Here is a 27,674-nt window from a genome sequence, read left to right as displayed (position 1 = left end):
ATACTACTTTCATTTAAAGTGAGGTTTAATTAAGTGCTGGCTCCTGATACTCAAAATTTACTGAGAATGCTTTTCCTTTCTTTCACTTCTGCATCTAATTTACATGTAAAAATCATTCACTGCCAAGGAAGTGGCTCAAGAAGTTTTGGTATTCTTGTTATGACAACCCAGGGGTACCACTTCCTGCTTCAGAGTACAAGCTGATTATATAGCTGCAGCACAGTAATACAGGAGCCAAATTTAAAAAGAATAAAAAGCACTAACTAGCTGCTCACGTTGCAGCTGCTATGCAATTGTTTGATAGCTGTATAGTTGATGTGTGTGGCTGTCATATGCAATCTCCAGTTTGCATGCATTCATGGTGCCTGTGTATTCTTCCAGGAGTTCCCAACTGCCTGCTATTTTCTGTTGTTACGAGTAGATGTTTACATGCAGTGCATCTCCAGCTGGCTCTTGACCAAGCCGTCTCAGAGCTCGTGGAAATACGCCTCCTTTAATAAAGTTAATGTCAGTGGAGGTTGCCATCTTCAACCATTTTGATATCCTTGGCACAAAGAAAATGCTGTTTCCTCCCTCTGGAGGATTAGACAGCATTAAAGCTGCTCCATCTGTGAAGATTAGCACACTGCTGGGTGGCTGTTTTTTCTCCCTTTCCCCCCTTGAAAGAATTACTGCTTCAAAGGGGCGCCTGCAAGAGGAGAGCTGTGCTGCAGACTGCCTGACATCTGCTTTGTTCCTTTTGCTCTGCCTGCAGAATGCCTGCACCTGAAAATCAGTTTCATCTCCTGCTGTTTGGAGAGGATGTTCCTGTGCTGGTATCCCACTGCTCATCCTGGCGCTGTGTGAGTGGCAGTGGGAGTACTGAGTCTGCCCCTGCAGTTACTCCGGGGTGCCCTCCCATTCCTGCTTGCTGGGACTGGGGAGCACTGTGGATGCCAGACTGAGTTTGAGCAGCTTTTGTCCCTGTGCATCAGCATTTCATTTGCATTATTGACAGTTTTCCGAATTTGCCTGGGAAATCTGACAGACGCCTTCTAGGTCCCCAGGGTGCTGAGCACACCAAACCACTCGTGACCAAGGAGGCAGATCCCTCTCCTTTCTGGTAGGCTTGCTGTTGGGAGATTGATATGCCAAATGTCTTTTCAGCTTATTTGGCAATACGTGTATCCTTCTCCAAACAAGGGCTAGATGATCCTCACACACCCATTAAATGCAAATCCCTTCAACTACTTTCCTCCACGTTGATTTCCTCAGTCAACGGTCTTGGCAGCAAATCACCTAGGCAGCCTTTCCTTTTCTAGACCTGAACACTTTTTCTACAAAAAGTAATGTGAAAAACTTAGAGAAATGAAGGTATCCTTTTTTTGGACATATGAAATAATGTTTTGGACATATAAAATCCCACTGTCCTACCCAGAATCTCCCCCAGATATTCAGTGTACCTACCACTTCCAGGGAATTCAGATACTTTCTCACAGGAGATTTGTTTGTGCTTGGTGGCTCGACAGAAGTGTGCGTGCAGGGGTGTGCACGTGGCTTCTGCTGTGAACAGCTCACTTGAAAGGAGCTACCCTGTGTGAGGGTAGGAAATAAAAGGATGGGAGGAAATTGGAGGAAAGGCCAAGGAGCTGAAAGGGAGGCTCAGGGGTCACATTTTAGATCAGAGGAATACAGTCCCCAGTGTGGAGTGATTTGTGTTCATCTGCATCTTAATAAAGGACAATCTGTCAGACTCGACATGATCCTTTTGGGCAGGATTTTCCAAAGGGTTGAAATGTGCTCCCTTATCTCTTCCTGCTGTTGTGGAACTTGCTCCTGAGATATGTAGTGGCTGTTACATTTAGGAAATATACCCACAATCTGAGCTGGAAAGTGCTGTTCTGATATAATCACTGGAAGAGAATAAAGGAATTGTCATCTTACCTTCTTGTGTCAACAGAACAAGGAAAACAAAACAATGAATGCCCTTTTTGATAAAAGCGAGTAGTTTTTAAATCCAGTTACCTGCACAAAGTAAACCCCACTCTGGAGGTCTAGAGGGCATCTAAAAAAAAAAATTCTGACCGCTGGGGGAGTTGCAGGGACTTTCAAAGTAAAATGTTTCATTTCTGTCCCTATGACCCCTTATTCATTGGAATTGCAAAACTGCCTTCATATTGGAGAGACTTCAGTGAGAGGAATTTGCAGCTAGGGTTGAACACGTTTGCTGTGGCAAAAGAGACTCCTCTGCTGTGGGGAAGATCAACATATTCCAAGTGGTACTGCAAAAATTTTTCAGTCTCTGCAACAGATGAGCAAACCCAGCCGCAAAGTGGGAGGTGAAATGAGGAAGCTGCATCATTTTGACAAATAGTGGTGTTGAACCATAGCTAATGGCAACTGCTATGTAACAGCTTATACATGAAAGAAGGGAAAAAGAGAAATGAGGGACAAAGACAAATTAAGGAAGGAGAGAAACAATGGGTTAAACGACACTTGCAATGGTAGAAAGAAGGGGGAGGTATTGAGACTGGGGAAGACACAAGGCTGAGCTGGGTTGGTGAGGGAGAAGTAGAGATGAGAGAGCTGAGGAGTGGGGAACAGGAGTGAGCTCTGCATTGCAATCCAAAGTGTTTATTAAGATCTAAGAGATGTGAGACATTTGGTCAGATACTGCTGCAGCATGGTTGTGGCAGGGAGGCTTCAAAACCTGCCCTGTGCAGCCTCGGTGCTGCTGTGGGCTGCTCTTGAGCACCAAGATTGAACTGCAGGGATGTGGCTCTGCACCAGCATGCTCCTGCAGGTTATGGCATGGGAGAAGGCAGGAGAGGGATCACAGTTAATCACTACTTCTTCTCCTTACATACAAAGTTGGGTGCTAAAACAGACTCTGCTTCACTCCTACACACAATGTGCTCAATCATTCCATTTTTAGTGCAACAGGAAGCACTGAAAAGTATGATTTTGCCAGGGCAGAAAATCTAGCTATTAATGCTGGGAGAGGGAAAAAGGGGCTTTGTACACAGGAAGCATTTCACTTGTACAAATCTAAGACAGATATTTTTAATTCAAGTATTGTAAAGGTTTGAATTTTCTACATATATGAAAGGGCACACTTGAAGTGTGGACACTTAGGATCTTGCAGACATAATACTCAAATTTGTTAAACTGACAACTTTTTCATTATCTAGCTACTTCATAAGATCATATTTTCGGGCACAAGGTAAATTAGACTATAACCAGCCTGGAAAGGAAACTAAAGAAGAAGGTATAAAAACCATGTCCTGTTTCTCCTGTCACTCCTGCTTATAGGCTTCCCTATGTGGTTAGGAAGCAAATAGACTGTGCAAAGACCTTTCTTAATATCTTGCTAATGAGACTTGGCTGTGGAAGGGCCTGTCCCCATCTCTAGGCTTCCCAGCTGCCTCCCTCTTGACTGCCAGTCTGCCTTCACAACTCAGAGGCAGGAGTTCCCCTTTGGCCACCCATCCCCATCTTTTGTTTCTCTAGACATAGACCATGATTCTGCCTTTTCTCTTGGCACTTGAGCTGTTCATGATGATAATGAGGTCCCAAATCTTTCTGTAGCTGCCTGGTCTAATCAGCCCTGTTTGGAAGCTCATTTTGAATAGGTATTTGTTTCCCTTATCCTCTGGGCCATGCTTTTACTTGAAATGTCTACGCTGTTTCCTTCTATTAACCAACTGGCACTTGTAAGAAATGGGATTTGTGCTGGAAACTAAAAGCAAAGGTTCCCCGGATAGGAATGCTCTGAGATCTCTGATGGAAGCTCAAGCTTTTAATGTTGTGTGTTCAGCAGCTTAAAATAGGGTATGGGTGAATTTCCTGCCTGATAACAAGATTAGTAAGAAGCAAAGCCTGTGGTCAGAGAGCCTTCAGCAGTCACCTGGTTGCCTTTGCACAGAGCTGTGCTCCAGCCTGCACGCACCAGGTACCTTTGCTCCATAGGAGATGACTCGCTGCAGGGAGTGGGTGTCACAAAGCATCTGTCAGGAGCATTGCCTGGGACTAGGAGGCACACTGAGGCCCTTTCCTGGTGAGCTGGAATGTGCCAAGTGTGTAGAGTAGCCCTGCTGCGTGAGGGAAGGGTTGTGGAAATTGCCACCTTTAAGCAACCCTTTGTGGCTCTCTCACAGAAGGTGCACCAGACACACGAATACCCTGAACCAGACTCACAGGAACTTCACTACCCGAAGCTTCTTGTTTGTCCTTACATTTTCAGAGGGACTCCTGCTTTCATCTGTCAGTGTTGCATTTGGTATCATGAGCAGTGTGGGCTGGTGGCAAGAGACCAGTGAAGGGATTTTATCCTTTAAATTTACCAGTGAGAAATCTACTGATACAGTTAAATAGCCACAAATATGGAACAGGTCTGAACATTAAGCAGACTACTGATAAAAGGAGATGTATTCTTGCACGTGGCTGATGTTATTTGAGAGTCAGAGGTGGTTCTTTAAATAACTGCTTTAAATGTGGTTTGCATAGATGTCTAAGTATAAAGAATAAAAGATGAGGGTGGGTGTTTTTGTACTGAATAGCAATGATGTATCCACATCGCTGCAAAGCATTAGTGAATTGTCACGCTGGGTAGAGGAGAATGGCACTTGCATCTCATTTTGGCTCTCATGAGGCAATACCTCTTGTCTAAGGCCTCATTTTGAGTACAGACAACCACCTTTGCATTTGATCCTGCTGCCATTGAAACTGATGTGAGACTGCTTATCAAGGAAAGCAGATCGCAGGACTGGGAACCTGAGTGGATATATTCAACTTAAAAGGGTGCAGTATAGGGTTTTTCGCTGTTCAAGTATCAAGCAAGCACTGTAAAATGGATCTTCCTTATCATTCAGCAGCAGATCTGAGGAAGAGGCTCTTGTTACTCTGTTATTTTCTAAATCTGCAAAAGCAGCACACTGCATTTTGGCCAGAGGAGCAGCAGGACTGCTGCAAATGTAGTGTCATTGCATGGATGGTTTTTTCCAGTGGGAAATTCCACCACTACCAGCCTTGCCAAAAGACAGCTTGGAGGAGGAGAAAATTTCCTGTGATGATGGTGGTTCTTTCCCAATGAAATAAGAACAAGTAGGGAAATCCATCAAGCTGTTAGTCATGCATTTTATACACACATATATATATATAGCATAGTGCATGTGAGTGTGTCTATATGTGTATATAAAAAACTATATTGCACTCACACTCTCTGCATGAAGCATCATCAATTTCAGGCTTCAAAATAATAAGAAAAGTCGCTCATGATATGATGGGACATAAATGTATGTGCAATAGAAAATGGCCCAGCAGCTAATTTTGCTAATAATCTTTGCATTTAGTTTTTATGGAAGATACTAAGATTAGTGTGGCTTGAAAATAGATTGTACCTCTTTGAAATGAGCCTCCTTTCTTTGTAGCCCTGTGAAGCCTGGAGGTTATTTTTAATTTTAAATGGTGGTTGTTAAAGAGAAGTGAAATCAAAGGGTATTTTGGAATATAGCCTTTTCTTTAAATACATTCCTTGTAGGTGGGGAAATCTACAAGTTTTTTGTACCACAGATGCTCAAGCTCCATTAATGTGTCTTTGTGCGCAAGTTCATAAGGCGATACCATCTTACAAACTGGTGTAGGAGAGATAATTGATTCTTAGTGCTTTCTAAAATGCAGAGCACAAACATGCCACAACCATTGTGAGTATGGAAGCATGAAAATTTGCTTGAGAAATAAGCCAGGGGAAGTTTTGATTCTGACCACTTTGTAAGAGTTTAATGCCCTGCATATGCCTCCAAGAAATTTAAAATCTTGCAGATATGCAGTGCATATCTTCAAAAAAATTTTTGTGCTTAGCCTCTTATAAAAGATTAAGTGATGGAGGCCCAGATCTTCAAATGTACCATGATGGTGGGTGAGATCCCACTTAATGTTTAACAATGTCTCCAACACGTGCAGTATACTTCTGAAAACCAGGAAAGCATACAGGATTTGGACATTGACAGAGCAATGTCTTTGCTGCAGCTTGGAAGACAGAGATGGTGGCTTTGTGTTAAATGAGACATTCCCTGAACTAAACTAATTTCTGGTGTAACATTGCAAAAGTCAGTGTAGTAAACTGGTCTTCAGGGTTAATTCAGTTAAGAAGTTACATGGTGAATTTTATGCTCATAAACGTATTTTGGGGACTGTGTTTGTTTCTCCTTAGATTGGACTGTTTATACTTCTGTGCTCACTTGTTGGTAAATTATTTAAAACCAAATTGCAACAGCAGTTCAACATTTGAAGCCAATTGGCAGTTAGCCTCTAGCATCATCATCAATGGAAGCAGAAGAATTTTTCAGAGCAGAACTGTTTCTCCTGTTCCCTTGAGGAGAGGAGCAGTATTCTGTAAGCAAGGTTCTGTCTCTTAGGCTGTTTTCTCCTTGAACATTTCCATAAGCTGAAATGTGTCTTCAGTTACCAAATGTGCATTAATTAGTCCTGAACTCTGCTCAGTTTGCTATCAGTGTTCAAAAAGAGAAGATACATGTTTATGAGGAAGGAAATGAAACTTTTGATTTGTATTTTAGGCCCTTGCCTCTAGTACTGGGGCAGAAGCAAGCTTTGAGAGCAAGTATAAGCAGAAATTTGAATGTAAGATGATATTTGGAAAAAGACCCAACTCTTCCTTAAAATCCGTTCAGAATCTACCATTATCAAATATATGTAAAATTACACTATCCATTCCCTTTGAATTTTATCCCTAAATTAACTATAGTCATTAGGATGTTTCCTCAGGCAAGTCTTCACTGATGCATACTTCTTCCCAGCTGATTTTATTTAAAATGCAACTTCTAGTTCCCTGATGGCTATTCAGAAATGTAATACTGAATCTACAAACCATCTTCCACAATGAGGAAGAGAATTCTTCTCTGTATTCCTCCCTCAAAATACAGATATTTCAATCTTTGCCTTCCCAAATTTTTCCCTTGCCTGTACACTGTGGATTTCTGTGGGACACATAATGAGGTTATGTAGCAACTTCCCCCAAAAGTAGAGCTGTAGCAGTTCTCTCAGCCTTGCCTAGGCATTTATATGCTTCAAGGTCTGATGTTAATGATAAGACTTGTACTCCAAATGCCACAAGACAGAGTTGTTGCCTGGTACACTGAAATCGGTTGCTGAAGCAACTTGGCTTTTCCTGCACCAGAACCTCTCCTTGTGCTTTTTAGTTGAGCTGTACCATCTTCAGCATAGCTCATGTTAAGTTGCAGCCCAGCCTGATAGGTCTGGGCTAATTCTCTGCTGTGGCCACTCTGGAATCCCATTAGTGAAAGAGCAAGCGGTTTCTTCCTGCCTTAACTTCAGAGTGCTTTGTTCAAATATTGAATACTTGGGACTAGGGTTTTGAAATATTGATACAGGAGAAAGTACAGACTGTCTCGGTCAGGCCTCCTGCAAGCTTTGCTCAGACGCCTTGGCGCGTGGAGGGCCTGTGGGGGAAGTGAAAAGGTCAGCATGACTGGCCTTCTGGGGGTGGGGTGGGGCAGGGGAGGGGTCTGGCCTTTAACAGATTGTGTAGGAGGGATTTGCTGGGATGAGATCACTCGTGATTTGGCAAAAGTAATACCCAAATGCCATCTACCACAGTTCACTTCTTGCACGATATTGACCTAAGCAGAGCACAGAATCATAGAATGGTTTGGGCTAAAAGGGACCTGAAAGATCATCTAGCTCCATCCCCCTGCCATGGGCAACAATGTCTTCCATTAGACCAGGTTGCACAAAGCCCCATCCAATTTGGCCTTGAACACCGCCAGGCATGGGGCATGCATAACTTCTCTGGGCAACCTGTTCTAGTGCCTCACCATGCTCACAGTAAAGAACTTAATCCTGATATGCCGTTCCAGGTGGGGTCTCACCAGAGTGGATCAGCGCGGGAGAATCACCTCCCTCCACCTGCTGCTCATGCTTCTCTTGATGCAGCCCAGGATGTGGCCGGCTTTCTATGCTGCAGGCACACATTCCTGAGTCACGTTGAGCTTCTTATCCACCAACACCCTCAAGTCCTTCTCCTCAGGGCAGCTTTCAGTACATTCTCCACCCAGCCTGTATTTGTGCTTGGGATGCCCCAGCCCAGGTGCAGCATCTTGCACTTGGCCTTGTTGAACTTTAGGACATTGGCCCAGACCCACCTCTCACACCTGTGAAGGTCCCTTCCCTCTTGCCTGTCAGTCACACCACACAGCTTGGTGTCACCAACAAACCTGTGGAGAGCGGGCTCACGTGTGAGGCCTGCCTATGTGATACACAGGTTTGTTCCTCGGGTAACTCTCGGGTCCTGCTACCCTTTGCATGGGATAGCGGTTCCAGCAAAAACTATGCCGTGGGGAGGAGAAGAAAATGAACATGTAAATAATAGCCTTGAGTCTTTTATCAATCTTTATGTGTACTGAATAGTCTCCCTTTCCCTGTTCTGTCAAATCTTTTCCTTCAGGCCATTTTTCTGTTAATGCTTTAGTGATGTCTGCAGTAATGACAGATGCGCATTCTTCACTGATTTTATTACATGTAGATCTTCCCAATGTATCAGTTTGATATAAAATTATCTCAGTGGCCTCAGGGCTCTATGAGAGATTTCAGATCCATGGGAAAAGGGGCTTGTGTATCCACACCGTCTCTTGCACAGCGCTAAGCTCTGCAGGCAGCTTTCCCAACTTTCTAAATCCACTGCGCTACTGAGGAGAGAGACAGCTTGCTCTGCCTTAATGGTAGCAGATTGATGAGTTTGGCTGGAGGTTTTTTGAGCTGCAACAATCATGGGGATTGTCATAGTAGTAATGGAACAACAGGGTCCTTTGTGCAAACATAACAAATCCCTTTGGGAGAGCATGTCTGTGCAGAAGCACTTCTGCACCCCAAGCAGTGGGCAGTGCTTTTTGTGACATTGTCATGGGTCAGCCTGTGTGGGTTTAGGAGGAACATGGCATAGGTGCAGTAAATCTTTCACATAGCCTTGTTTTTTAGAAATAAAAGTGATCACAGCAGGACTGTCCACATAAAGTCTTCCGTGCGCAGCTTTGTGTTTTCTGTGCTGTTTTAGGATGATGAGAATGTTGGACATTTGACCACTACTGTCTTGGCACAGCACACCAGGGATGAGAAATGCCAAGACCCTGGGAACCTCTGGCTGTGTGTACACATTGGATTCCCTTAATGGACAGCAGTAAGAGTAAACGCTTGGCTTTGGCTGATTTGGTTTTTGGTTTGTTTTTACTGCCCTCCCCCCTTTACATGATTTCTTCTGCTTGAGAAGTGAAGATGTTGCAAACAACCCATCTGCGTTTTTGCAACACCTCCTCTGTGCCTTGATTATTTTAGTTTGTTGGTGTCACTTTGCATGTTTATACTATTTTCAAATGTTTATGTCACTCTCTTCCCATATTTTGTTTTTTCCCCGGTTGCTTTATAGCATTTGGAAGAGCTTGACTGCTTTTCTTTTGCCTCCTTTTTTACCTTAGTTACCTTTGCAATGTTAATTTTTATCTTCTTATTTTATCTCCTTCTTATTTTTATCTTATAAAGAGATACGAGGAAAGGAAGCTTCTTTCTTCACCACATTTAAACTTTCCATTTTTTTCATTATCTTTTGAGGAATTTTCTAACAAAAAACGGAATTAAATTAGTAGCGATACTTTAAAGGTGGAAATATGTTCCTCCTCTGTTCAAAATTACTTGTTATTTACCCCTGTGATTAGGGAGACACTAATCTGAAGTGCTCTGCTAGACATGGGCCATACATGTATGTACTTTTTGTAAGAAGTTCCTTTTTACTGACAACAAAAGGATGTGTCTTCAGTATGTCTTTTTCTGCTGCATGCAGTAGGTACAGTAGTTGCCCGCTTAGCTTCCACACAATAGAAATCTGGGTTTCATTTGAATTTTCAAGGTTGTTGAAAGTGCCTTTAGTATTTTTCTCTTCTCCCTTTCTCCATGCTTTTTAATTTTTTTCTCTGCATAGGCATGTCAGCCTCTAACAGAGCTTGAAAAAGAGAAAAGAAGGGGGGAAAAAAAAAAATTTAAAAAGCCAGCAAGGTGTCCTTAGCGTTTCCCTACACCTGGAACTACTCATGCTGGTTTCACGCAGTGCCGTTGCGGGGGGGGACCGTGCACGGCAAAACCCCAGGAATCAGAAAAACAGGGCGTGAGGGAGGGTTACGGGAAAAAAAACAAAAAAAGGAGAAAAAAAAAGGAAACCCCGCAATTTCGCGCTGATTTCCTCCTTGCGGTGCGAAGGCACAAAGAGACGGGGGGCGCTGTGGGGAGGGAGGGGTTCCCCCGGAGGCGGGGCCGGGCGGGGGCCGGGCCGCGGAGCCGGAGCCGGGAGCGGCGGAGCGGGAGGCGCCGGCAGCGGCAGCAGCGGGAGCGCCGCCATGGAGCCGGGGGGCCGGCGAGGCCGCCCCGCCGAGGAGCCACCGCGCCCCGAGGACGAGGAGGTGGATCCCCGCATCCAGGTGAGGGCCTGCCTTCCCACGGCCGGCCGCGTTTTTTAAGGTTATTTTAATATGTATGTTATGGCTGTATGTAATAATGGTTGCCTTTTATTTCACTGCTTTCTGCTGCGTATGTGCATACACACGCATATATATATATACACATATACATGCGTACACGCATATAAATATGTATACACACACACACATATATATATATGTTTCTTCCCGTGCCGGGCGGAGCAGCTCCCGGTGCCTCGGCGCCCGCCGGGAGCGGGGGGAAGCGGCCCCGGGGCGCCCCAGCCCTTTGTTACCCCGGGCATCGCTCCGCGCCGGGCTCTGTTGGGCGTCCCTCCTCCTCCTCCTGCTGAAATCCCCCCTCCCCTTTTTAGTTTTGACCATGACAGCGTGACCTTGCTCGTGGAGCGGGGCTGGTGCTCAGAAATTCATAAATGCGGGAAAACGTAGATATAAAAATTTTATTTCATTATTTTTATCATTATTTTTCATTCCTTTTAGAAAGGAGCTTTAGTGGAATATGGTGCTTCCTCTCTGTGCATGCCTTCTGCAATGCTTTTTATTCTTGCATGGTTTCTAAACAAAGCTTTTCTCCCCAAAATCTCGGCTGGACCAATAGCCTGGTGCAAACTTCAAGCATGCTGTGGTCCCTAAAATGAAATGTATTTTTAGGTCTCTACAGATTTACGGCTTTTGCCTCCAGCATTGTTGGGACTGTTGGTCATGAATGAATATAATGTGTGTACACTGCTGAGAGGATCCTTGGCGTAGGTCCCTGCTTGCTGTAATTGTCATTCTTTTCTCCATCGTGAGTGTTTCATTTTCCAGGGCTGTAAAGAGCAATTGCAAAATTCTCAAAACATGGTTACACAGAGCGAGGCCCTCAGCCAAAAGCTAGCCTGGTACTGCCCTGATTTTAAGAGGCTGAGCTCAGTTGGTGTCTATTGATCTAATTTTGGCCTCAGGTTCTTCAGCTTGCAACACGTTTCCACATAGACAACTTGTGAATTGTTGGCAAAAGAATTGTTTTTGTGAAGTTTTCTGTTTGGTTTGAAAAATGGGCTGCTGTGTCTGCTTCCGCAAGAGCCATAAGGTTTTTAGCCTTACAGTAAGAGACAATTAGGTAATTTTTGGATGAGTGTTTGTTTTAGACAACATGGATACACAAATAGGTGTTTTCCAAATCCTAGGAGTGGGAAACAAAATTTGACCTCTGAGGATAAGAAGGCTAAACTGTTGTAATTAATTCCTTTCTGGTTGTAACCAGAGTCATGCCTGTAGTCTACTGGGAAACTGCTCAAGTGACAATCAATTTACAACGTTCGGTTTGTACAGCAAAACATTTCAAGGCATATTCTGTTACACTGGCTGACAATTAAATAACATTTAAATTGGAGAACACTCCTGTTAAAAATCTTATGATCTCGCATGAAGGAACATGTTGCTCAGATAAAGAAAGCTATTGGATCTCCTCCTGAGGGTTGCTTTTTGTGGTAAGAAAGTCATTAAGAATGAGCTTTATTTTTACAGTAACTTCATTCATGCCAACACCACTTCTACTACATATTTATTCAAGGGATTTAGCACTTTGTTTTTGCTGTTAAGGGATCAAAATGTTGGCAGGAAGGCAAACTATGTAAACATAATTGTGTGTCCCATTGACTGATTGTGTTACGAAATGGTTTGCCAAAATCCATAATAAAATGCCTCTGGTGCGGCAAGACGTGTTTCTTATCAGTTCTGTCCTTTCGATGCATGTCTCCTGTGATAGTACAAACTTTATGCTAATCTTTTGGGGTGGGTGTGTCAGTCTCCCTAGTGCCTCGCTGATACTAACTATATTGTTTAACAAGACAGAGCTTACTGTACCTTGTGTTTATTTGTAATAGTGAAGAAGTAGCCAGAGCAGGAAATGTGTTGTCTTAACATAGAACCATAGAGCTTCTCTGATTATTTTTTCTTTTAAGTAGCAAAGTAGAAGACCAGTGGTAAAGTTAAGCTAACCTTCTCAAGGTTTCCTCTTTTCACTAAATTCATAAGCCACAGCCTTTGTGAGCTTTCAGTGGGGATGCTGAATGAGCCTTCTCAGACATGTTTTTTTCCCTGATTTCTTACTATGCATCTGACTTTCTTTCTTTCTAGGGGGAGCTAGAAAAACTGAATCAATCTACAGATGATATCAATCGCAGAGAGACGGAGCTGGAGGTACAGAATTTATCCTTGCATTTTCCTTTTGTGCATGTTGAATTTTGTGGACAACAGGGCAGTGGTTTTGAGTAGATTGCCTCCTGAATTTGTGCATCCTGAATGGTGATTTTGCAGCAAGAGTCTGGTGATGATTTTTTTAAAGGTACGAATTGAGCTAACAGCTGAAACAGAAAGGGAGAAGGTAGAGGTATGCTGACAGTGTAAAAACCCAGTGTGGAGAACCTCCACACCACACACCACCACTGCCAGAACTTATTTTTAGGTTTTGACACTAAGCTTAGACAAGTTTTATTTTTACAAGTCACTGTTTTGTGTTTATTGATTATAGACAGGGAAAGTTTATTTGGTTAAGAGGTTTTTGCCATACAGCTGTCTGCCAGGATCTTCTCTTTGGTGGCTGTTTGGGTTTTTTTTAGCTTATTATCTTTGCCTTTTTTTGTCATCACTTCCTGCGCAGGGAAGGTGATGAAGGAAAGTTGGAATAAAAGACTTCCTGGTTATACAGAGAGGTTTTTGTGGATACTTAAAAATCTAATAGCAAGTCCTGAAGAAATTATTTCTAAATCCCCAAATCTGAGCTTCATCTACTTGGTAGTTGTTCTGGAAAGCTCAACATTATTGATCTAATAATGAAGCAAAACAAACTGGCCTGTTTGTCTGTCTAAATTTCCTTTTGTTTGCAAAACAAGGAGGATAAACCCAGTGGAAATGTAAGATGAATATGCTGCTAAAGAAAAACTGCCATAAAAAATGACTTTACATCCTAAATAATTTTGATATCATTACAAAGTTTTGAATCAAAAAATGCTGAGATTGCAGTGATGAACATACTATAAAAGTACATACGTAGATTTCTGTCTATACCTTCAAAATGTCAAAGTCTGGTTTGTTTGGTTTTAAAATTTTAAAGAATTTTTTTCCTCATGCATGTCTTTTAATGAGGTGGGTACCTCGAGCATGGGGTGGTTCTTGGTAGAATTTTAAAATACTGGAGTATCCACTGAGTGCACTGAACAGAAAATAGGTTTATGATCTTAGGAAACAAAGAAGCCTTGTATCTTTTTTCTTCTCCCCACTTGTTTGCATTTTCTGTCATTTGTGGCATGTAGATCACGAATTTATTGGTAAATAAACTTAGTTAAATGGGGAACTACTTGCTATGCAAAATTAAATTATATTCTTGCTGTGAAAACTGTTCAGTGTCTCTAGGTTGACTTAAATTTTATGAGGAACTTTAAAAATCAGTATTCTAGTCTGTAACAGCAGCAATTAAATGGACTTCAGGACTCTTTATATAGATATATTGAAAAAAAAAAAATCATTATATGTATCTTTTCAGTCTCCTTATTTCATGCTGAGGTACTGAAATTGAAAGATGGTGTTATGGATAGTTGCCTGGATTCCATTAATTTTGTCACAACCTTGCACTGAGGACGTATTACGAAGCAGATGGAATAGTAATAATAATGCAAAGGCATACTCATGAAATAAGTCCCAGTGACTTTAAGATAGGATTTTGATTAAAATTATTCATGTGATCAAGTGTTTGTTGAGTTTGCAGATTTGTAGCTACTGTGTGTGTGACACATGCTGAGCTGTAGAGGCTGAAAGGCTCCTGGAAATATAATTGTAAATAAAAAAGCAGAATTGCCACATTAGCTTGGTCTTACATTGTTGCTTACTTAGCATAATAAGTACCAGGTGTTAGGTAGAAATCATAAAATCATTCTCTGCACTTTGCCATTGTTTACTGCAGGTCTGTCTGTAGTACTTACTGTAAGCAGTCTTTGATGGAATTAAGGTGAAATACCACCAACAGTATGCTTTCTTGAATGCTTCCTCCTCACTTTTCATCCAAAAATCTTACTGGATGGATGCCAGTTTGTGTTAACATGCAACTGCATTATTTTTAATCTGTAGAGATTTTCATTACATTTGATCTACTGAAATACTGAGGACAAATGCAGTTGGATGATGTAAGAGAAGCTTAATTTATATACAGGTTGATAAATGCATTTTAGATGGACTTAAAAGCTTTCTAGAGGAAAGGAATAAAAAAAAAATCCCACAACACCCAGCACTTGTGGTTAGCAGAAAATCTCTGCATACATACTCTGGACAAGAAAAGAAAGATTTGCCAAGCAGCCTTATAGGATAAATCCAGAGTTTGGAAGGAGGAGTTTGGAACTGGGATCATTCTGCTTCTAACACTTCCAAAATCCATGAATGCTGTTGAAAATGTGGGCTTCTGGGAGAGTTTCATGCTGAGTTTCCTTTTGAAGATTTGCTCTTTTGGCTCTTACTAGCTGCTTTGGGTCCCTCTTTCTACCCCTTCCTAGTTTGTGGTGTTCCTGCTATATTTCATTGGAAGAAAGATGTGTTGTGGGTGTTTTTTAACCAGACAGTGGAGTTATATTTATCCTGTTTTGCTAGTATCATTGTCTTCATCTTTTCAATATCTTTAATGGGAGCATGGATGTATAATTACATTATTTAGAGCACAAGATGCTGACTGCCAGGTGCTTGTAGCATTACTTGGTGGTCTATACATTCCCGCTGTTGATTTTTTTCCCAGAATAATCTGGAAAAGCAATGGGAGTGTTTGAGTAGAAGGTATGTTTCTTTCAAGGAAGTTCAGAAAAAGACACCCATGTTTTTGTGACTTGATGTACTCTCTGATAAGCAGGAAGGGTAACCTTGTGGCATCTGAGTTCTGCAAGACTGTTCTGGACTTCCTGTGTGCAGCTTTGTGTGAATTTCTCAAAGTGGGACTGCTGGTTGTCTCCAGTTCCCATTAACTGGAAAAAAAGGCTGTTAGATCCTTCTAAACCCATTCTGTTTCTGTTCTTGTGGTGCCTCAGGTCTGCATCTGCAGAATGGAAGTAATAATGCTGCTTTACCCAGTGGAAGATGTTATGGGGCTGAATTCAGTAGAGGCTTCTAGGATTTTGAGACTACACTGTCTTGATGTAGCCATAGGAATGTCCATGTTTGAGCAATGTCAAAAATATTGGTGTCTGCTGCTTACAGAGGGGATAAAATGGGGAATTCTGTTTTAGGTTGACCAGTCTGCCATTTCTTTTTTTTTTTAAGTTCTGCACTGAAACTGACATATGATCTGTTTTTAAGATGAACAGCCTGCTTTTATTAATCTTCTAAAATAAGTTCTGCACCCATACCGCCTGTGAGAGCACTGGATATACATGCATGGCATGACTTGAACTGATAGGTTGAAGTTGGCTACATCTATTCTTTTGCTTGGAAGAATTACTCATTTTTTGCTCTTTTGACCTATCCTATTAAACCCTGAAGAAATACCCTGACCTGCTGACGCTCACAGCCTGTTCAGGAGTTGTGGAGCTGCTGAAGGGCACTGAGTGGCTGGTAGTTATATGTTGTGCTAATGTATTGCCTGTTAATGAATCTTTGATTAGACTTGATTTAAAATCCATAATGCTGCTCACACTAAGTGCAACACTGAGCATTACTGGCACAGCAGAAGGATGATAAGGGTTCTCTGAGGGATTTAACACTTGGCTTCGCTAATGTCCTTGTTTATGTTTGAAGTGTCTGTGAAGAGCTGGGGGAAACATCTTGCAGGGGAGATACAAGTGTATTTTGGCCAAATGCAAGAGCTTTTTTCCTGTTTATTGGAAATGCATCTCCATCTGAACTCACATCAGGAGCTGTGAATGTACTTAACAAATGTGCATGACTTGCCTGTCCAGCCAGCTCATACACAGCTTGGACTGGCTCTGAAAGTTCAGCTCAGATGTAACAAATTCACCCGGGGACCCTCTGGCAGCATTGTGGGGAGGGGAAATGCAGCACATACCACTAAAATTACCACTGGAATCCCAGCTATCCCAAATGTGGTTTTTGTTAGAGAGAGTTTTTGTGTTGCTGGAGCTACGAGCTTGCCAATGTTTGTTCATGGGAGATACTGCACAGGAAAACTAGAGCTGAACAGTGCTGCTTTCAGCTATGCTCGTTATTTTAGAGGGCCTGGCTGGGATCATCCTTGTGTGCTTGCCTAGATCCTCTAGTCCTGATCTGCAAGAGTTTGTGTTACTTTTAGTCCTGGATTTATCATAAAGGTCACCCTGGGTTGTTGTTGGATAGAAGGTCAAGGGTTTATTAGCCGTGGTGCTCTTTCACTTGTGAGCCATGTCAGCATTTGAAACCGTCTCAGAAGGGGAAGGACTTTTTGTCATGGTTTAACCCCAGCTGGCTGCTAAGCATGACACAGCCCTTCGCTCCCTCCCTGCCGGTGGGACTGGAGAGAGAACCAGAAGAGTAAAAGTGAGAAAACCTGTGGGCTGAGATAAAGACAGTTATGTAAAACAAAAGCTGCATGCACAGGCAAAGCAAAACAAGGAATTTTTCACTGCTTCCCATTGGCAGGCAGATATTCACCAGTTATTTAGAATTGCTTCTTACTTCTTCGCTAAAATACCTGGTTTTAGGAAAAGAACTTGAGCTGTTGATGCTGTCACACATAAAAAATATAAGTAGATCTTAAGAAAAAATCCTCCATCTTTCAGGTTTTAGAAAAATGACCTCTCAGTGGCTGGAATCTTATTCTGAGCATGCCTGCTTGGCTTGAGGAAACATCTATCTGTGGAAACATCCGCCACCTTATCATATCCCTGTGCAGCATTTTCCAGTGTTCACAAAAGAATGCAGAGATAAGGGCAAAAGCAGCTCACTGGCTGGTGTTCCTGCTGGCTTTTGGAGGAGGATATACATGCGTGACAGATTCGTCGCTATCAGGACAAATCTTTCCACATCTCTATGATCTACTTGCTTCCATAGGAAATGGCTCCTGTGTGTGAATTCCTTGTTGTTTTGCCTTCTGCTTTCATCCAAGGATGAGTTAGGGAAGGCTTCTTCCTCTGCTTTGGCTCTGGAAAGATTTTGTCAACCAAGTGAGTCAAAGGGCTTTACTTGATTCATGTTCTTGAAGTAGAGATGTGTTTCCAGCCTGAGAGAACAAAGGTTAGGTGGAGAAGTCTTGCTTTGGAAGGAGTGCCCAGTGCTCGCCCATGCCTGCTTTCTTCTCTCTTCTTCTAAGAGAATTAAAAACATTTGTAGTAAAAAGTATTGGTAGTCTCAGTTTGTAACTGTCTGCAAGCAGGAGGTTAGAGCAACTGTCAGGTACTGATTTTTTAATTGTTCTTAGATGGCAAATTAGTAGCTGTCTACAAAAAAAAACCAAACCAAAGACTTTTCCTATCCCTTAAAAATTGAGATACTACTTATCCCCTACCTTGCACTTTGTTTTTAAGGTTTGGTCGCCAGTGTGGCTCACTTGAACTGTTCAGGTGCCAAATAGATGTTAAAAGTATCTTTAACTGGTTTGATGCTTGAGGGTAGATTTCTGAGCACACCTTGTGCATCTGTTTGGTGTGTATGGATGATACTGATGCTGGTTTAACTTGGAGATGAGCTTTTGCAGCTGGTAGGTCTTTGTAGCAGAGAAGATGGGGATGGATACTGTCAGCCTCTTGGAAATAGATGAAGCCTGTCTCTCAGTCAGCAATTCCATTTCCCATGCACCTCCCACACTTGTCAGAGGTTCTGCACACCAGACTGGCAGAATGGTCATGGCACAACCTTTGTAAATGAAATTTAGATGTGCTTGGTACGAAGTTGCTTCAGACATGGTTGATATGTTAAGCTCATTTTTAAAATAAAATTGTTTGAGAATACGTATTTCATTTGATGAGCAGAAATAGCTATTTGCCTGTCATCTGGCATCTAACACCAGCTCATCACCATCACTCATGAGAGAGGAAAACAAGAGTGCTTTTTTCTCTTGACAGGTGCAGTATGGCTTGAAAGTTGTATTTTAGTTTTCCCCCCACATTTAAGAGTGGATCTTGAAAATGCTGCTGTATGGATGACCTTAAGTGTGGTCCCTCTTTTGGTGCAGTATCAAATAGCTGCCCAACAGCAAGTCACTGGAAACAAAGTCTGCTTTTAATAATGAGCTATTGCAGCAAAAACATATATGGGGTAGAGGTCTGGCATGCTCCCTAAGACAGTGCTAGTGAAATCTGTTTTGAAAGTTGATGAGCGTGGAGCTCTCGCAGCCGTAGAACAAGATGTTGAAACGTAAACTGCAGCTGTTCACATGGTGCACTAAGTGCTCTGCCTGCTTGAGTGTGTGTATGACAAACACCTAGCTAGTGAGAGTCTACTTATTAAGGCTGTAATTTAAGTGAGAAGCTTCTCCTACTTTTTTTTTTTTTTTTACACCCTGCGACACTCACTGAGGATAAAGTGCCTTAATCAGCTTTTGTCCAGCTTGGAGAAGGTTTATCATCATCTCATTTGAGCAAACAGGAGGGAAAAAACATTGAAAGCTGACTGGCTAACATTTTCAATGTCATCTTTCTATTTCTAAAATCAGCAGCAAGGTGTTCTTGAAAATGATCGCAGAAGATTAGGAGTGAGCAGAGGGGAAAACATGCTTTAAAAATGTTGGGATGTTTGAGATGTCTCATGTCAGTTGTATTGCTTCTGTTAGAGTCTGTGTATGTATTCAGTGCAGTGAGGAGAAAAACAGAATGTGTTTTCAGAAAACAAAAAACCCCAAACATAAAAATCTACCCAGAAATGGTGAATGCGACTCACATAGTACCTAAGGCTGCATACTTGCTGTTATCAATTAATAGCATTTCTGCTGGAATGAATTATCTTTCAAGAAACTGAAATGCAGAAACTAGAGATTAAGGACTGTGCTAGAAAATTTCTATGGCATATGCTGCTCTGTCTTGGTTTTGCTCATGACAACAAGTTGAAGGAATTGACATATTTTCCTTTCTCTGTTATCCATATATGCTAAATAAAGGTCCAAATGAAGCAAGAGTTTGGCAGTGAAATAGTAACACTTGTATGGAGGGGCAAGTCATGCCAGAGGATTTGATAAGTAGGTTGAAAGTGTTGTGGTTGTCTTCCTAACATGGATGTAGGACTTACCCTGTGGGCACCATGGATGAACTGCAGTGATGTGCTGTTCTGAGCCTCTAAGTTTTTGATGTGAGTGTCCTTACAGGAAACACCATTAGGAGGATTTATAGCTTTGAACCACTTCACATGTGGGTCAGAGTGTCTCACTGACAGTAACATGGGAAGCCAGACATAAAGCAGTGAATTAAATCAATTCCCAAGTTACTGCCTTGACCATAATCCCATTCATTTCCATGAACAACAGATGTACTTCTCATGTCATGTCAGGAGTAAGGGTACCAAGCCCAGCCCTACTGGTGCAATTGCCTTGGTGCTTCTGACCTCACCATTTTCACGTGAAGCATAAAAATAGCTGCTGCACCTGTAGTTCTTATTCAGACTTCCTGAGGATTACCTGCCAGGGGAGTTTTGCACTGTCCCAAGGGTGATGTCTTTTGCAGATGCTCTGGCAGCGTGTGGCAGGGCCCACACGCTGTACTGAGGCACAGAGCGTGGCTGTGTGTTTGCAGGAGGGAGCTGTGACCCTGCTCTCAGGAGGTGTTGCCATAGCTCCCAGATCAGAGGCATGTTCAGGAGAGCTGAGTCAGTTGGAGTTGAGGAGGCTGGCTGGTGTGGAGGCACTGGGTTTGCCACAGGAGCACACACAGTGTAGATACACAATGTGGGATCGTTTGCTTTTGTAGTGTAGTTGGGGCTGGTGGAGAGTAAAAGTGGTGCATGTAGTGCAGCAGAGGGCGTGGGTTTGGCATCTCACCTCAGAGATGTCAGCATCCTGTTGCTGAAGGGGATGGCTGGAAACCTTTGGTAGGGGGACTGATCCCAGCAGAGAATGAGCATCTGCTTGTTCTGTCATGCAGAAGGTGTTGGAGCCTGCAGGCTTGTGTTCCTGACAGTCAGGAGCCTGAGAATAAATGTCACTTAAAATAAGTCGCATGGTAGATTATACAGATACAAAGTGCTGGGGCGTTCTGGTTTTTGTTATTGTTCTTCACTGCAACAATGAGGGTGGTTAGACCTAGATAAAGCCTTAAAAGAGGAACCAGTCATCTTTGGAGGAAAATGATAAACTGGAATTTCACAGCAGTGTGTTTTTCGGCGGAAGCTTCCTATTCTGTGTAACTAACACCTGGGTGGAGTTGTGCTCATGGGCAAATGCATGTTTCACCATTTGTAAGACCTGTGCTTCAGGCACCAGTTAGAGGAGTGCTTAGAGTTCAGTAATTTGTATCTGCTTCATCGGAGTTGGAGGGAAATGAATGGGTACAGAAGTTGCTGTTAATTTGACTGCTTCGTCCTTGGTGTCTTTCTGGTTTTGTTTTGTTATTTTAAACTCCAAGTGGGGACTAGTCATCTTTTTCCTATTGGATGAGACTGTATACAATTATTACATGAATAAGTTTGGGGTTGGTCTCCAAGCACAGATTTGTAGTGATGATTTCTTTGTTCCAAGTGCTTATCTTACAAACATGGGAATCAAACCTTTTGATGAATCACTGCATAGGGCTTTTTTAACTTAATCTATTTGCTTTGCATGACTAATATCCTTATATGCAGCTTTCCCAAAGAGAGTGAAAAGAAATCTTCAGGCTCATTCATTTAGAAATGAGCTTTTAATTCTGTTCCTGCACCTGCAAAGAATCTTTTTCTTTGTTAAATATACTTCAGTACTTAATATTTTTCTTGCAATATAGTCATCATGCTTGGAGTCTTTTTTCAGTTAGTTGTGAAACTCATTTTGAGCAGTGAACCATGTATCGTCCAGTAATTTAATTGGAAATATTAAAATTCTTCTCAGTGAGAAAATCATTGACGTGATACATATTGTTTAAATGATACATTTCAGGCTTTCGCTGAGAAATGAGATTATTGACTGGATTTGAGTTAATGAAATAATAAGTTAATGTCCATTTAATTCTCCATTTTTGACCTTGTTACCCATTTGAATAATTCCTTAGAACAAATTGGAGTACCTTAAGAATCGAAAGCTATTTGCACTGGACTAAAATAATGCTGATGCGGGTTCAGGTTTTGCATAACACTAAGAAGGAAGCAAAGAAGCTTTTACAGAAGTATGTTGCTTTTTCTCTAAAAATTGATGTATTTTTGCATTTTTTTCCACTTCTGAGAGCACAGTGGCAGCTTGCAATGTATTTTAAATCTTCCAGTGAATAAGCAGTCTTGCATTCTAGAAATCCTCAACAATAATGACAAAACCCTCCTGAATTAGGGCACTTCTTCAAGCCAGCTGCTTCCTGATTATCAACATGTCACTCCAGCAGTCTGCATAAATGCTGCTCTCTAATTAGAGTTACAAGCCTTGTTGAGAGCTCACACGGCCCTTCCTCTTCATCTCCTTAAATCCTGGGCCAGGTCCCAGCCTGAATTTGCATCAATCTGCAATAATTTGATATATTTAGAGTCTGTGTTGGATTCTGAGATTGAAATCAGAATCACTTTGCTTACATATGTGGAAATTTCAGTGGAGTAGAGAAAATATTTTAATTGCTTTAGCTAATCGTGTGAGGAGGGCAGCTCATCCCATTTGGAAATAGCTGGAATTTACTTTTTTAAAATACAGAAAAATTAACAATGAAGTGGAATGTAGGTGCTCTTCTCCATTGATAGAAGCAGTAGCTGAAAATATTGGCTTTCTGTGCCAATTCCAGCTGATTTGCCAGCCTGCTGTGGGGATTTGGCCTGCCTGCTAGCACCATTGTAGCATTACCTATATGAGATGTCCTTGCCATTGGAAGTCCCTCTCCGAACTCGTTACACTACTTTTTGCCTCCTCACCGAGTGAGTAATTTACAAACAATTCCTCCCTGAGAAACCATGCCAGACATAACATCTAGAACAGGCTGTTGTAGGTTTTGTATAAAAGCTGTCTCTGAAAGACAAAGATTTGATGTCCAGGATGCCATCTTTAGAGTTTGGCTCTGGGTTCCTCTGCTGAAGAATTCTGGCTTAGTCCAAATGCCAGTAACTCTTTTGAATGTGCCAGCTCATATGTGAATATAAAGAGGAACCTGAAGGTAGAAACAAACAGGTAGAAATAATTTCTAGAGCTCTAATCTGCCTTTGTCCTTTCTTTCCTTCCTGCAACGTTTTGAAGGATGCACGCCAGAAGTTCCGCTCTGTGCTGGTCGAAGCAACAGTAAAACTGGATGAACTGGTAAAGAAGATTGGAAAAGCTGTAGAAGACTCCAAACCTTACTGGGAAGCTCGGAGGGTGGCCAGGCAGGTAAGAACTTTCTGCCTTACAAGCTTGTGGTTGGAGGGCACACACTGATGGTGTTGCTTTCCTGCTATTAATAACATCTAAGCATATGCACTTGGCTGACACTGCTCTGGGTCTTCAGTTGCATGTCAGCCATGGGAATCGATGGCAAAATGTATTTCTTCACAGCCACAGCTGCACATGCTCTTCAAACCTAGAACAGCTACAGCAGACACGAGCAAAAGACTAGTTCTCTTCTCTCATTATAAATGGTCTTTCAGAGCCCTGCTCTTTCCTATCAGTAGTTGTACTTATTTGAAAATACAGTGTAGACTTTGTGTATCTGTTTTTTTCTTCTTAAAGAAAAATGCTCAGCAGCTAAATGGCTGCAGCTGGAAGCTGCAGGGAAAGAGGCTGGAGTGGGGTGGGCTTGGGGAAACCTGCCAGGTTTGGTGCTGATTAGATTGTGATGAAGCAGGAACGTGCTAAACATGGCTCTAAAGTGTTTTGGTTTGGGGACAAACTGAGCTCTGCTTCCTCTGTCATCAGGGCCTTACTTGCCATGCCCCAACTACTACTTGGTTATTGATAGGCCTTTGTAGCTCAGGGAGGGATGAGGTGTGGAAGTAAGGGACCTGCTGGATGAAGGGAAAGCCAGAAAGCTTGTGATGTGTCAGGCAGCATCTCACTATGAAGAAAAAGCTGCTGAGAGTTGAGTGTGTGGTGGCTTAGGCAGTGCTTCTGCTGGGAGTCTGTGGTGGGGCTTGCTGGTGTGTGAGTCTTTTTGTTTTTTCCCCAGGGGGAGCCTGTTCCTGGTTGCTATTTCTGTTTTCTCTTGAGGCAGGAAGAGTCAGGAAGAACTGCCTAGAGCTGCTACTTCTGTGCTTGGCTGGAAGGATGTGTGGGGTGTCATCTGTGGCTGGGTAGCTGAGATGTGATTGTGTTCAAGGGGAGAGTGAGAGATGGGGTGGCATGTGTGAAATATGTGAAAATTGCAGAAGCATTTTGTTCGTAAAAGTAGGTAGAGGGATGAGAAAAGTAGAATAGTGTGTGCCAGGAGGCAGAGAGTAAACTCTCAGGGTAAGAGAAGGGGAGAGAAGAGAATGCACCCTCAAAACAACACACAGGAAAGCTAGGCACAAACACAAGCTTCATTCCCTTGAAAGTTGATGAAGCAGGAGCTGGATTGATGGGACATGGCATACAAGATAATATGTGAGTATGTTGGTGCTTTAAATTGCATAGCATTGTTCTGGCACTATTGTCTCAGGCAGTGGGGATGATGTGTAGGGACTGTTAGGCTTAATCCTGCAGAGTAGAAGCAGTGTGGCAAATAGGTAAGCTCTACCCTGCTTGCTGTGCTTTGAAGTATTTACCTCTCCTCTGTAAGTGCTCTGAGACCAATCCCTGCTCACAAGGACTATGGTGTGTGCTAGAGATAAACCAGTGAGTGGTGAGCTAGAGAAGCTAGTAATTGTGTAAACTAGTATGTGCAATTTGGGAAAAAAAATCCCTGCAGCCCTGCCTTGAGCATGATGTCACACTTCTATTACTATAAATAGCTGTGTAAGGCACAGCATGCATAGGACTTCAGGAGTTACACTTGGAAAAGTCAGTGGTAGAAGCACACACTTTGCAGTACAAAAAAAAAACATCATCAAAAGGTCGAATGACTTTGAGGTTTGTAACATCACACACTCAGAGCAGTGAACTTTGCCTTCTGTCCTGAAGCTGGCAGCAGATTATGTTCTGGAAATGGAATTTTGTATTGTTAGGTCTCTGCTACCCATGAAATCCATTCAGTCATTCTGTTTCAAAGGTACTTTGCAAGATCACTAAGAAACCTAAGCCCCTGAAGGTCCTTAAATTAGCAGGATCACTGCTCTGCTAGTGGGCTTGTTAGAGAGAACCATATTTTTCTCCCAATCCATTCTGTCACTAGCTATGTTTACATGCTATTTATCCCTGATCTGTTTATTTGCTACACACTCAGTTGTCTTTTAATTCCTTGATAGCATTTTATTTTAAAGCAGGGGTTGTCCTTCTGACCACTCATTTCACTTTTTTTTCATTTTGTGTTACGAATCTGGTCACAGAACAGAGTTCCCACTTTGCATCTGCCCAGTAGACAGAGATAGAAGATGGGCTCTGGTTTCCCTTTGGCTCTTTGTCTAATAACATCTTAAAGTGGAGAATTTGAGGGCCAAGAGGAGTGCAAGCGTTGAAAGACAGTGAATCTGTCTGGAGACTGGGAGATTGGAAAGATTGGTGCCAGTCATCAGCTAAGCATCTGCCTAAAGAGTTTTTCTAGTTTTAATTTAATCTAGAAAAATTCCACTTAACTGGGAGCAAATCCACTATGATAAAGCAGGCAGAAGGGGTGAATAGGTAGGGAAATACGAAACTGGAAGAATGTACCAGAATATTAACATAGGTGCCAGTTTGCATCTGTCTTTCTACTTTGATTTGCAAGACTGTAGAGAAATCATGGGAACAGCTTCTTATTTTTTCCACTTAAATTTATAATAACATCTAGCCTATGAAGAATTGTGTTCCTCCTCCTGTCTCTACAGTTATTTTACAGCCATTAGGCTGCCTCCAAAAATATAGGCACAAGGTTCTTGGGGGCTGAAACAGCTTTAATTAAACAATAAGGGAAAAATGCATGACTCTGTTGGTAAGAGAAAGGGAAGTGTAAATTCCTGTTTGTTGCTCTCACTAAAGGGAAGTGAAAATATGACCTATAAACTTTAAGCCTTTTGGAAATAAAGAATTGCATAATTAATGACGTTTAGTTTGGCAGAAATGCAGGAGTTGTCCAGAATTACTTGTATTTAAGATGTCAGCTGCAGGGTAAGTTGCCTGATGCAAGCTGTCTGAAGTCACATTGAGGAGCTTGCTTTCACTTGGCACCAGCACGAGTCTCTTTTGGAAATACGTGTTTCTTACCTATTAAGATAAAACCCATTAAGAAAGTATGAGGGCTGTGATGTGGGGTCACCAACTGAAGTATGACACTGGAGAAGCTTTAGAACCTTGAGCCCTTTTGTCTACTCACCCTTATCCCCATCTTGTGCAATCCTGTGTTGGCAGAAGATAAGGAATTCAAAACAAATTAACTCTCCTGTGCAGACGTCCTGTAGCATCTTGTTTGTGGAATGTTTGCCAAGAGAGCCTCAGCTTGGCCTGTCTCAGGGTGAAACTTTGCTTTACCTGAATATTGGTCCACTAGTGTTACAATTTGAGTGCTTTGCTCTCTGAAATGGTGGCACAGGGAGTCAGGATGCTGTCTGTTGGTACCAAAGCAGTAATATTTGGCTTTTGCTGAGACTCAAGGGAGATCTAGCTAATATTCTTGCTTAAGGAGATTTCCTGTAACTTCTGCCAAGACAGAACTGTTAGTTGTGATTCCTCATTTGGTACAGCAGTGGGCCTTTTGTGTTGATTGAAGACACACCTTACTCTTTTGGAGCATTTTGATTGCAATTTGTTGTTTAATCAAATTTTGAAGTACTTGTGCTGTGAGAACTTTTTTTTGTTTGGCATTTTATCTTTCCATGTTGTTCTTTAGCTTACGCAGTAATGCCCACATTCAATGGAAGAACTTTGGCACGTAGCAGAGGACTGTGCATGTACACAGGCAATGGCCCACATGGCAGCAGTATGAAATTCCTGTAATCCAGAAGGTGGCCCGGGTTCTAAGTGTTCAGAAAATGAAACTTCCCATGTCTGTTTGGTGTGGGTGGTGATTTTTTCTTTTTTCTTTTAATTTTTTTTCCCACTGGTAGCTGCTTCCCTAGTTGACTAGTCGAAGAATTAGACTTTTCTTGCCCAACGGTAATGGGGAAGAAGGGTGAAGTTGCCAGGAAACATTAATAATGTAAACAGCAGTCCTGAGCCTCTGAGGTAAGGAGTGTCTTAAGCTGCTGTTGACTTAACATTTTGCAGGGCTGGGGCTGGAAAGTGCCTACGCAATAGTGCTCACATTAGTGTCTGAGCTAGCGACAGAGCTGGGAAGTGTGTTACCTCCCTGGTGACAGCATGCTCTGGGACAGGATGCTGTGCAAAAGCAAGTGTGGTCTAATGCATAAATCACTTGGCTGGCAGGAGCTGATTTTGTGCTGCTGCATGGCACAGATAAATGACTTCATCTCTCTCTCAGTTCCCATGTAAAATGAAGCTGTCAAGCTGATGTGAAGCTGAGTTCATTAAGGGAAGTAAAAGTGCTTTGGGGTTACTGGGTGAGAGGTGCCATTAAAAATCTGTTATCCATACATCATCACTTGTGAACCCATAGACAAACTGAACAGACTTTCCTTTCTGCTTTGTTTCTGCTGGAAAAAGAATCTGATAAAACTGTGTTCCCACCCCCACAAAAAAAAACAATCCGTGCATTTGTAGTGACCCTAACCTGACTAAAAGTCCTGGGAGTATTGCTTTTAATTGAGTTTCAGCATTTTTTGGTTTGTTTTTTGGTTCTTTTTTGTTTGTTGGTTGGTTTTTTGTTTGGTAGTGGGCTTGTTTGGTTTGGTTTTGTGGCAGGGTGAGGGGTTACATTTTATTGGCTTAGATTGGGAGTAGGTGAGGATGCTTTGCTTATCTTTAGTACTGAGCCTATTTGGGAGGGACATGGTTTTGCTTTGTGATACTCCCTTTACCCCTCTCAGCCCCTGCCTCACTTAGCTTTTACAAAAAAGTGTCAGAAAACTTGCTTCAGGCAAAAATAGGTGAAAGATCTATGCTAGGTCATATCTGTCTGTATCTCTCACTAAAGGACCCACCTGTACCATGTGTTCATA

At 42.2% G+C, this 27,674-nt stretch overlaps 2 protein-coding genes across 2 annotated transcripts in view; both read left to right on the top strand.

Annotated features, from left to right (window-relative positions):
* The window catches only part of METTL6 (methyltransferase like 6), a 40,164-nt gene extending 29,893 nt beyond the window's left edge, over positions 1-10,271 (top strand). Inside the window, exon 6 of the mRNA XM_010398873.4 lies at positions 9,068-10,271. Within this exon, the coding sequence (XP_010397175.1) occupies positions 9,068-9,072 (5 nt within the window). The 3' untranslated portion in view covers positions 9,073-10,271. The remainder of the gene's footprint in view (positions 1-9,067) is intronic.
* Positions 10,272-10,330: 59 nt separating this feature from the next.
* The window catches only part of SH3BP5 (SH3 domain binding protein 5), a 51,764-nt gene continuing 34,420 nt past the window's right edge, over positions 10,331-27,674 (top strand). Inside the window, exons 1-3 of the mRNA XM_010398865.4 lie at positions 10,331-10,478; positions 12,618-12,680; positions 22,771-22,899. Of these exons, the coding sequence (XP_010397167.2) occupies positions 10,398-10,478; positions 12,618-12,680; positions 22,771-22,899 (273 nt within the window). The 5' untranslated portion in view covers positions 10,331-10,397. The remainder of the gene's footprint in view (positions 10,479-12,617; positions 12,681-22,770; positions 22,900-27,674) is intronic.

This window comes from Corvus cornix, chromosome 2 (assembly GCF_000738735.6).
Source record: "Corvus cornix cornix isolate S_Up_H32 chromosome 2, ASM73873v5, whole genome shotgun sequence".
Lineage (NCBI taxonomy): Eukaryota > Metazoa > Chordata > Aves > Passeriformes > Corvidae > Corvus > Corvus cornix.
The sequence above is the reverse complement of the archived record's forward strand: the minus strand, read 5'-3'. Positions and strand labels throughout refer to the sequence as shown.